Source organism: Phyllobates terribilis, unplaced genomic scaffold, assembly GCF_046119375.1.
Source record: "Phyllobates terribilis strain yellow unplaced genomic scaffold, ASM4611937v1 Scaffold_5__5_contigs__length_657084704, whole genome shotgun sequence".
Lineage (NCBI taxonomy): Eukaryota > Metazoa > Chordata > Amphibia > Anura > Dendrobatidae > Phyllobates > Phyllobates terribilis.
This window is the reverse complement of record NW_027362765.1, coordinates 192,007,999-192,020,209: the sequence shown is the minus strand read 5'-3', so window position 1 is coordinate 192,020,209 and position 12,211 is coordinate 192,007,999. Positions and strand designations below refer to the sequence as shown.

The 12,211-nt window shown below is 45.3% G+C and overlaps 1 protein-coding gene across 1 annotated transcript in view; it reads left to right on the top strand.

Annotated features, from left to right (window-relative positions):
* Positions 1-9,857: 9,857 nt before the first annotated feature.
* Positions 9,858-12,211, top strand: part of DHX8 (DEAH-box helicase 8) — a 28,709-nt gene continuing 26,355 nt past the window's right edge. Inside the window, exons 1-2 of the mRNA XM_073683653.1 lie at positions 9,858-10,231; positions 11,150-11,311. Coding sequence (XP_073539754.1) covers positions 11,209-11,311 — 103 coding nt within the window. The 5' untranslated portion in view covers positions 9,858-10,231; positions 11,150-11,208. The remainder of the gene's footprint in view (positions 10,232-11,149; positions 11,312-12,211) is intronic.

Sequence of the window (12,211 nt, the reverse complement as noted above, 5' to 3'; positions counted from 1 at the left end):
TCTCTTGGGCAATGGCTCTTTTTCATCTAGAGACTTCATAATGTGTCTTCTCTTCTTGGCACATTTTCTCTTTTCTTCGTCCACTTGATCCATCTTGAGTTTGGAAGACATCTTCCCTGCTGATCCGGATGTTATCCTTCTCTTCTTCCTCCCTTGGCTCCTCTTCTTAGATGTCTTCTTTTCTTCATCTGATGAGATCAAGATGACATCTGTCCTCCTCTTCCTCTTACTCTGTCGTCCTCTCTCTTCATTCACTTCCATATTCGCTTTCAGTTTAGGGTTGGCAGACATATCCTCCACCGTCGCAAGTCAACTCCAACTGTCACTCTCAACTGCCAACAACCAATCAAATTGCCCTGGCCACACGGATGGTACTGGTCATGTGACTAATAACTGACCAATAGAATTCTTCCATATTCTGTATAGGCATACAGCACTGGTCAAGATTTTGGACATACCTGTTCATGCAATGGTTTTCTGCTGCTCTTTTTGGAATGTGCACATTTATATTCAGACTAAGGGCAGCAAAACCACCAAAGGTATGTCCACCACTGGATTACAACACTGACTCGACACACCTCCAGGCTATACAAGGGATATGTGACCAAGAAGGAGAGGGATGGACTGCTGTGTCAAACGACATGGCCTCCACAATCATCACACCTCAGCCCAATTGAGATGATTTAGGATGATTTAGGCTGCAGAGTTAAGGCAAAGAAGCCAACAAATGCTTCAAGACTGTTAGAAACCATTCGACCTGATTGCGTAAAGCTGTTATCAGAATAAAAGGTGGATACTTATACTCCTTGCTTCCATAAAGGTTAATTTGTGGTTTTGCAGTCTTCAATCTGAATCTACAATGTGCACTTACCAATAAGAACAAAGAAAGCCATTGCATGAACTCTTGACTGTTACTGTATGTATCATCATTTATATATATAGGATATGTTGAACATGTGTCATGTACCATTCAACTTCTCCTTCTTGTGTTCTTGATTTTTAATTTCTAGACACTTTTCCTTTTCATGTCACTTTTGATACTTGATAAGACTTAATTGTAAACTCACTAATCTGAGAACATCGTGAACATTGCATACATCAGAGAGAAAAGTCTTGATAAATGGAGCCTGATGTTTTTATGGTTTTTTTAAATGATGAAACAAGCAAAACATCAACATTTTTACGATTTCATTTTTTCCTTCTTTTCTCTTCTATCCCAGCCATTTTCATTTCTAATTTTCCTTTGACGATCAGTATGTTCAGTTAAATAGTTTTATGAAGGAATATATAAAAGTCACAATATCAGAAAAAGGTTCATATAAGGAAGTGCATGTAATTCTGTTGTACATAATTCTCTAATAGTTTAGGATTTGCATTACTTTATTTCTGCCACTTCAGAAATTTGATGGTATGGCTGAATAGGTCCTGGTACAGCAATAATAATGATACCTGTTTTGTTGCAGTGCAATGTGCCAGCGCTGAGTAATCAAGCTTTGAAGTCACATACTGTAAAAATGCGCCTGCAAGTACATTGGGGGTTTGTCTTTACACTGAACATGCATCAACACACCCCCAATGCACTTCCAAACTAATTTACATATCGCTTCAAAGTAATGCTTGTAGCTGAGTCTCTTTGACCCGTAAGGGTTTAATAAATCTGCATTGTGCTCAGCATCAGACTAACCCACCAAAGAAGCGGAGAATCCACTGGTGGACCCTAGCCTCTCTTTCAAAGGGGTCCATAGAGACAGACCTCGCTCCCCTCTGAGTCGTGTAATGTCTGCATCTTGAGAAACACAAGTCCTCCACTGTTCAGTCTGTACGTCTGAGATTGGACATGGCAGACACTATGACGTCACTAAATCACACCTGTTGCATCGAGCTTCAGACCACACACTGCGGAGATTGGGGCGGTGCATAGGGAAATGCAGCTAGGTGAGTATTTTTTTATTATTTTATCAGTCATTACTTGTGGGGCCCCATGCTGTATGTAGGGAAATTGTGGGGCTACCATCTATAATATAACCGGAGGATGCGTTTCTCTGTCTGAAGCCTCGATAGACTGCGCATGTGTGATTCGCAGTCTGGCTCCAGAGAGAAGCTGGCATCCAGCCGTTACAGGTAAGAGGAGGTGTATGGCGCCGGAGATCGCGGTATGCGTAGGCACTGAACGCATACCGCGATCTCCGGCGCCATACTTGCATACTTACCTGACCGGGAGGAGCGTTGCCGCGGCGCCTCTCTTCGCAGGAGACCGGGGCAGGAGTGAGGCGTCGGATCAGCGCATGAGCATCGGCGCGTGCGCATAGCGCTATCCGGCTCCATTTTACTGAAGACACATTTACAGTGTGTATTCAGCAAAATGGCGCCGGACAGCGCGGTGCTCCTGCGCCGCATTCCTCCCCCGGCCTCCAGCAGAACAGGACGCAGCAGCGCTGGAGTACAGAGAAGAAAGGTGAGTATAAGTGTTTATTTTTTTTGTATGTGTGTACAGTGTGAAAGGGATGAGGGGGCCACATATACCAGGATTGTGAGGTGAGGGGTACCACACATACCAGGATTGGGGGGTGAGGGGTACCACGCATACCAGGATTGGGGGGTGAGGTGTACCATGCATACCAGGATTGGGGGGTGAGGGGTACCATACATACCAGGATTGGGGGGTGAGGGGTACCACGCATACCAGGATTGAGGGGTGAGGGGTACCACGCATACCAGGATTGGGGGGTGAGGGGTACCATGCATACCAGGATTTGGGGGTGAGGGGTACCACACATACCAGGATTGGGGGGTGAGGGGTACCACACACACCAGGATTGGGGGGTGAGGGGACCATGCATATCAGGATTGGGGATGAGGGGTGCCACGCATACCAGGATTGGGGGGGTGAGGGGTGCCACGCATACCAGGATTGGGGATGAGGGGTGCCATGCATACCGGGATTGGGGACGAGGTGTACCACGCATACCGGGATTGGGGACGAGGTGTGCCACGCATACCGGGATTGGGGACGAGGGGTGCCACGCATACCGGGATTGGGGACGAGGGGTGCCACGCATACCGGGATTGGGGGTGAAGGGTGCCACGCATACTGAGATTGGGGGTGAGGGGTGCCACGCATACCGGGATTGGGGATGAGGGGTGCCACGCATACCGGGATTGGGGATGAGGGGTGCCACGCATACCGGGATTGGGGATGAGGGGTGCCACGCATACCGGGATTGGGGATGAGGGGTGCCACGCATACCGGGATTGGGGATGAGGGATGGGGTGCCATGCGTACCAGGATGAGGGATACCATACACTCCAGGATAGGGATTAGGAATGGGGTACCATGCATACCAGGATGAGGGATACCATACATACCAGGACAGGGATGAGGGATGGGGTACCACGCATACCAGGATTGGGGATGAGGGGTGCCATGCATACCAGGATTGGGAATGAGGGGTGCCACACATATCAGGATTGGGGATGAGGGGTGCCACGCATACCGGGATTGGGGATGAGGGGTGCCATGCATACAGGGATTAGGGATATGGGGTGCCATGCATACCGGGATTGGGGATGAGGGATGCCACGCATACCGGGATTGGGGATGAGGGATGGGGTGCCATGCGTACCAGGATGAGGGATACCATACACTCCAGGATAGGGATTAGGGATGGGGCACCATGCATAACAGGATGAGGGATACCATACATACCAGGACAGGGATGAGGGATGGGGTACCACGCATACCAGGATAGGGGATGAGGGGTGCCATGCATACCAGGATTGGGAATGAGGGGTGCCACGCATATCAGGATTGGGGATGAGGGGTGCCACGCATACCGGGATTGGGGATGAGGGGTGCCATGCATACAGGGATTGGGGATATGGGGTGCCATGCATACCGGGATTGGGGGTGAGGGGTACCATGCATACTGGGATTGGGGATGAGGGATGGGGTGCCATGCATACCAGGATGAGGGATACCATACATACCAGGATAGGGATGAGGGATGGGGTACCATGCATACCAGGATAGGGATGAGGGGTGCCACACATACCAGGATTGGGGGTGAGGGGTGCCACGCATACCAGGATTGGGGGTGAGGGGTGCCATACATACCAGGATAGGGGGTGAGGGGTGCCATGCATACCAGGATAGGATGGTGGAGACAGGATGGGGGCAGCACAAATACAAGGAGGGGGGCAGCACATACCAGCATGGGAGACCATATACCAATAAAAATGCTCGCCACCTGGGCGTAGAACGGGTTCAATAGCTAGGACTGTATATAAGGAGATGTGGGGCCATTATACTATATGTAGGGAACTGTGAGAGCCATCATACTGTATATAGGAATTTGTTGGGGACATCATATTGTGTATGGAGAGCTGTGGGGCCATCATACTGTGTATGGGGAGAAATGAGGTCCATCATACTGTATATAGGAAGCTCTGGGGCTGTCATACTGTGTATAAAGAGCTGTAGAGGCCAAAATACAGTATATAGGGAGCTATGCTGAAAAATACTGAATATAGGGAGCTGTGGGGGCCATCATACTGTTTATAGGGGGCAGTAGGGGCCATCATACTGTATATAGGGGAGCTTTAGGGTCATTATATTGTATATTTAAAAAAACAACAACAGAAAAAAGAGTCCAGAAAAGTTCAATAAAAATTACAAACTTTTATTTCAATACGTTAAAAACAAATAGTGAGGTTTCAAAATTTGGTCACTGGTGAAAAAAGTGACAAGTGTTTGGACAACGTTATGGCTAATGCAGTATTTATAAACTGCCAACACTAAACACAATTATCAAAAATATCATATGAATATATTATGGCGTACGGTTTGTAACCAGTTGGCCAATTCCTCAGAATGAAACGGATATGCTCAACAGACTCAAAATTTGAGAGACAAGCAGAAGATCTAAAAGCGAGGCTTCAAGATAGAGGCTATAGTAATAGGAGCATAAAAAATGGGTATAGTAATGCTAAAAAGACCTCACGTAATCCTCAGCTAAGAGAAGGAGGACAGAGGATAAAGTGCAATTTATTTCTACCTGTAATGGAGAATGGGATACCATGAGAACAATCCTACAGTGACATTGGCCAATTCTAAAAACTGAACCTACCTTGGAAAAACATCTCTCGGACTTCCCCTTAATTTGTTAGTTCAAAGTCATTACCTCCCAGAAAGAACTAATCCATTTAATACTAGGGACCCGATAAAGGCTTGTTACACGTGTGCAGATTGCTTAGCGTGTAGTAATGTTTTCCGTGCTACTAATTTCAAATCTGAAATTATATGATGACAGGAACCCAAAAGCCTTTATGGTTAGAGGTATATATCACACTCAATGGGGCATTAGAGGGGGCACATGAAACGTCTACTAGCACAACGTGAATGTAGATGGATCATGACACTGGGAACGATAGCTCCACATGGCTTAAATGAAGCCATCTCATTTGCTCCATATCTATAAGAGTCTAATAATTGATACGTTGATGGAATTGAGAATCTCTGCTGCTACTATTTTTACATTTTATTTTTATCATTCTGTGTTTTTATATTACCATTGTTTTAGTGTGGTTATATTCCGATAGTTCTGGTGACTATAGGATTGTCCAATGAGGAATAAAAATGAACAGTAACATCCTATCTATATTGCCATAGAATATTCAGCCTTCAATAATCAGCCATAGAATATCAGCAGTGTGTTCTTCAACAAGCACCTTTATTGATAATATGCACTAATAGCACTTTTGTAACGAGCAATTTTTTGCATGTAAATTATGTGTCATTTTTATATATAATATTATGTCTGTAATAATTGTTATATTATAATATCACTGGTTGGAACATACAGTTGTGCTCAAACGTTTACATACCCAGGCAGAATTTTTGCTTTCTTGGCCTTGTTTCAGAGAATATGAATGATAACAAAAAAAATTTTTCTCCACTCATGGTTATTGGTTGGGTGAAGCCATTTATTGTCGGACTACTGTGTTTTCTCTTTTTAAATCTTAATGACAACCAAAAACATCCAAATGACCCTGATCAAAAGTTCACATACCCTGGTGATTTTGGCCTGATAACATGCACAGAATGTGTCACAAATGGGTTTGAATGGCTACTAAAGGTAACATCCTCACCTGTGACCTGTTTGCTTGTAATCAGTGTGTGTGCATAAAAGCTGAGAGAGTTTCTGGGATCCAGACAGACTCTTGCATCTTTCATCCAGCCAATGACTTTTCTGGATTGTGACTCATGGGGAAAGCAAAAGAATTGTCAACGGATCTACGGAAAAAGGTAGTAGAACTGTATAACACAAGAAAGGGATACAAAAAAATATCCAAGGAATTGATAATGCCAGTCAGCAGCGTTCAAACTGTGATTAACAAATGGAAAATTAGGGGCTCTGTAAAAACCAAACCATGGTCAGGTAGACCAACAAAACTTTCGGCCACAACTGCCAGGAAAATTGTTCGGGATGCAAAGAAAAAGCCACAAATAACATCAGCTGAAATTCAGGACTCTCTGAAAACTAGCGGTGTGGTTGATTCAAGATGCACAATAAGGAGGCACTTGAAGAAAAATGGGCTGCATGGTTGAGTCGCCAGAAAAAAGCCATTACTGCGCAAATGCCACAAAGTATCTCTCCTACAATACAATACGCCAAACAGCACAGAAACAAGCCTCAAAACCTCTGGAACAAGGTAATTTGTAGTGTGAGACCAAATTTGAACTTTTTGGCCACAACCATAAACGTTACATTTGGAGAAAGGCCTATGATGAAAGGAACACCATTCCTACAGTAAAGCACAAAGGTGGATCGCTGATGTTTTGGGGGTGCGTGAGCTACAAAGGCACAGGAAACTTGGTAAAAGTTGAAGGAATGATGAATGCAACACGTTATCAGCAAATACTGGAGGCAAATTTGCATTCATCAGCCCGGAAGCTGCGCATGGGACGTACTTGGACGTTCCAACATGACAACGATCCAAAACACAAGGCCAAGTCGACCTGTTATTGGCTACAGCAGAACAAAGTGAAGGTTCTGGAGTGGCCATCTCAGTCTCCTGACCTCAATGTCATTGAGCCACTCTGGGGAGATCTCATGCGCGCAGTTCATGCGAGACGGCCCAGGAATTTACAGGAACTGGAGGCTTTTTGCCAAGAAGAATGGGCAGCTTTACTGACTGAGAATATAAAGAACCTCATCCACAACTACCACAAAAGACTTCAAGCTGTCATTGATGTTAAAGGGGGCAATACACGGTATTAAGAACTCGGGTATGTGAATTTTTAATCAGGGTCATTTTGATGTTTTTGGTTGTCATTAAGATTTAAAAAGAGAAAACACAGTAGTTTGACAATAAATGACTTCACCCAACCAATAACCATGAGTGGAGAAAAAGTTTTTTGTTATCATTCATATTCTCTGAAACAAGGTCAAGAATGGAAAAATTCTGCCGGGGTACGTAAACTTTTGAGCACAACTGTATATGGATTCATATATGCATTATCACAAGATACAAAAAGGGTTTAATAGTCTATAAGCAATTATAGGAGTGGTGATTATACACCAGGTATATGCACGAACGGATCGCTGCATTGAATGAGATTGCAGTCAGTGCCCATTATGACTCCAGCTTTCCCTGCTTTCTCCTTGTTGTGTGATGTCGTGACCATGGTTGCAATGAAGCCAGCATGACCCACGCACGCGCAGTATGATGTGACTAACAGGGAGGAGTTTGGGAACTTTGGACTCCAATGAGTATGCGCTGCATACGATGCTCTCATTGGTAGTAAGAAAACATGTGACGCTGATAGGCAGGATATAAATACACTTCACCTGACCCAGTATAGCCCCGCCCCCTGAGGAAGCGAGTGAAGCGAAACGCACGTTGATGTAGTGGTGCAGTGAGGTTTTGGATATTACTATGAGTAACTACCTGCTCTCATATAACTGATATATCTACTAATTTTGGAACCTCACTATTTGTTTTTAATGTATTGAAATAAAAGTTTGACATTTTTATTAAACTTTTCTGGACTCCTTTTTCTCTTGTTTCTGGAATTATATGATAGTTACCTAGTTAAAATACATGCTTTTCAACATGCTAATCTGGCATTATCTAAATACTGTATATATGTAGCTGTGATCCATGATACTGTATATAGGGTGTTCTGGGGGACATCATGCTATATATAGAGGAGCTGTAGGATAATCATACTGTGTATAGGTGTGCTTTGGGGACATCAAACTGTGTATACAGGGGTCTGTGTGCCACCATACTATATATAGGGGGCTGTTGGGACATCATATTGTATAGTTGGGGCATCACAATTTTCTGGGGTCACTCTGGGGTCATCATACTAAGCTTGTGTAGGGTAATTCACTATGAGGGTATGATATCATATTTGAGGGGATATATTGTGGAGTATCATACTGACGAGAGGGTTATCGTAGTTGGTGAAAACACTAAGACTTCCTTGGGCAAATGACATTGATGACTTATCGCTCAAATAGGTCATTGATATACGATCGGTGGCTGTCCCGCACCCAGCACCTCAGTCAGATGTAAACAGTTGTCGAGCTATACTGCACGGCTCTCTCCAATATGTCATTTTGCATTACCATTAAATGGGTTTTCCAGCCAGGGCTAGTCTTCGTTAAGCTCTGTATCATGCCGTATCCTAACAATGTGTAGTATACATACTGTTAGGATTTGGCTCTGCTTGCCGGTGTGATCAGTCGTCCTGTGATCGCTCATACATTATTTGCATAGTTGTGGTCATGTGAAGACTAACTTCTCTTCCTTCTTCTCTCAATACTGTAACATTAGTATTAAGAGAATCAGGAAGGGAAGATCGTCAGCACATGACCATAAGTATGCAAATCACGTATGAGCGATTGAACCAGCAAGCAAAGCCGAATCCTAACAGTGGGTATCTTTTGGCAATACCGTAAGATACAGTGTCTGACAAAAATTACCCCCTTTAATGATAATGCATTGGTTTTGTGCAGATGAAAGGTGGACCCTTAGAATCAAGTCCTCTGGTGGGTCAATATTCCCCAGTCCAACACTGCTGACAGTCATGGGTCTCACTGGAGGTGAAATTACGCTGATGTGTCTGACACCCTGACCACCTACCGAGCAGCTCCAATCAATTCTGTGAAAAGTGATCTGCCATTGGCTGCCAGGTGGGCACAGGTCTGACCGCATCGGGTCTGGGGGACTTCACCATAAGTATTATGTTCTCCCGCATGTAGGCTCAGATTTAATAGGAATTGGTTTGGGATTCAAGAGAGCTGTTACTTTTTGGTGAGTGGAGTCAAATGATCCAGATGACTAAAAAAAGCCAGACTGCCCACCGATAATGGCTAGGCATCAGACAGCGAGGTTCAGTCATAGAATATAGAGAATATAGAGCGGTGGCTGTAACCGCACCACCGGCAGTGACTGACACTGGCTCTGCATTGGGGCCGGCTATCAGTCAGGTCCGGGGTGCGGATACAGCGGCTGTTCTGTATACTCAAAGCGGTAACTGAACCTGCGGCGCTCATGACTGAAACCGAATGCTGGTGGGAGAATAAAGTTAATTTTCTCCCCGCTGCATTTGGCTGCGCGCAGGCGCCGGGCAGCATAATAACGCTGTTATCCTGCAGATTAACCGCAGATCCGCATCGTTATTTCTGGTGAATATTTCTGTAAAGGGAACCTAAGTGCTGTAGTGATAAACTGGTCTTATCAGCAGACATCCACTGAAAGGAGCTTCCAACTAACGTCTTACTGGAACGCATTGATCAGTGGGGTTTGGTGCCAGCTACTACTGCGCATGTGTCAGCAGATAGCAGCATCCAGACTAACCCACACAAGTCCCCAGACAAGACTGTGCTATCTGTTTACTGAGGTACCAACAAGCTGCAGGCCGCGCAAGATCTGCGGACGGGAAGGGTCCACTGTGCTCCCGCTGAGCATATCTACACCTGATGCAGCCACTAGAGGGCGCTGCTATTCACATAGTGAATTACGCAGATCGAGCGTCTCACTGTAGGCGGAAATGACGTAACGAATAGGCGAGGCGGTATCGGACATATTGGAGGTGGCAGAAGAGAGTTCTTCAGAAACGTAATAATGAAGCGACGCTGGATTTGACGTAACCGGAAGAGCTCGCCACAGCAATATGGATGAACACTGACCTGAAGTGACGAACCATATAGGCCACAAGGTATCTATACAATCCAGTGTCATAATGTAGGGGAGAAAAGCAGCGAGGATGTGTTACCTGAACACACTGCAGGCTGAATTGTGTGTATGGCATAGCTGTGTCATGTGATCAGGTGTGGGGAAATAGGGAGTGTATATGTGTACGGTATATATATATATATGTATGTATGTATGTATGTATGTATGTGTGTATGTGTGTGTGTTAGTTATATGATCAGGACTGGGGGATTAGGATCTGTGATATAAGGTGAGCTATAGGGGGCCAGGACAGTATGTGATGTGTGCCTGGGGATGGTAGGATGATATGTGATCAGGGGCTGTGTGTGATATGTGAATAGGACTGGGGGATCAGCAATGGGGATATCAGTATGGTGTGTGATGTGCGCCCAAGGCTGCAGGATCGGGGGTGGTACGGGACGTGCATCAGGGTCTGCAGGATCGGGGGTGGTACGTGATGTTCACCCAGGGATGGTATGTGACGTGCACCAGGGGCCGGAGGGTCGGGGAGGTACGTGACGTGCGCTTGGTGCTGGAGGATCAGGGCTGGTATATTATGTGCACTCGAGGCTGCAGGATCAGGTGTGGTACGTAATGTGTGCCTGGGGATGGTACGTGATGGTCACCTGCGGCTGGAGAATTGGAGTTGGTACATGAAATGCACCCAGGGCTGCAGGATCGGGGCAGTACTTGATGAGCGCCTGTGGACAGTACTTGATGAGCGGCTGGAGCTGGAGGGTTGGGAGCAGTGCGTAATGTGCGCTCAGGGCCGGAGGGCCGGGGATGTTACGTGACATGTGCCTGAGGCTGCATGGTCGCGGGCGGTGTGTGATATTTGCCAGGTGACGGAACGTGATGAATATATTCATGTGTATAATCCTCTAGGTCTTGTAATGTAACAATATCTGTTATTTGTCCCTAGATTTCGCCGTACGTGGCACACCTTTTTAACCCCGCGGTGTTCTTCTGTGAGCAGCCATCATGGCAGATTTGGAGGAGCTGAGGAAACTTGAATACCTGTCCTTGGTTTCCAAGGTTTGCACGGAGCTGGATAACCATTTAGGCATCAATGACAAAGATTTAGGTGAGATTATTGGTTCTAGCACATCAGAGCGGGTCTCCTGCAGCTTTGTATGTATGTGCTCTCCTAGGGGTCGGTAAGACCTGATCATGGACATTGTACTTCTTTGGACTTTTTTTCTTTGACAGAACTGCACAATCATCAATTCCTCGACACTAATATGTACTGAGTGTCCACAGAATGAGTGTTTTTTGAACCCCATCCTTTTAGATATGTGCAGCTGCATCATTAATGGTTTGCCATCCCTTATGGAATTGCTTGCTGTTGGTTTATAGCCTGATCTCTATAGGTTAGTACAGTTCAATGTTTGCTTCCCCCATCGAGCCGGGATGGCACATGAGACAGTAGCTCCAGTCAGCAGGCTGTGAGTCATTATTGATTTCTGAAATAATTAAAGGACTATTCTATTGGGAAATACTTGTCATCTATCTGATCACCAGACCCTTGAATTTGAATGGAGTAGTGTTCAATGCCGCTGCTTCATTCACCCTCTATAGAAGGTACACAAGCAGCATGGTGGTCGGTTATGATGCCAGCAGACATACCCCCTTGTTCCAACATCACCTGTCCAGTAGGTAGAGTGTGTGTTGCTGTAATAACCCTTTGGGTTCGTTCACATCTTCGTATAAAAAGTGCAGTGTGATAAAACATTGTATGGCACCCTGACCAATGTTATTCAGTGAGTCAGTGCTCATCTGCGAGTTTTTCCTTAGCTCTAATCGAGTTGAGGAAAAAATGGCAGCATGCTGCGTATGGCCGCTTAAAACGTCCGAGACTCCCCAATGTAAGTAACTGGGTGTTAGACAAAAATCGGACGGCACACGGACCATGCGTAGTCTGTCCAATTTTTATGCACAAATCTCGAAAGAGAATATTTTATTATTTTTATCTATCTATTTATAT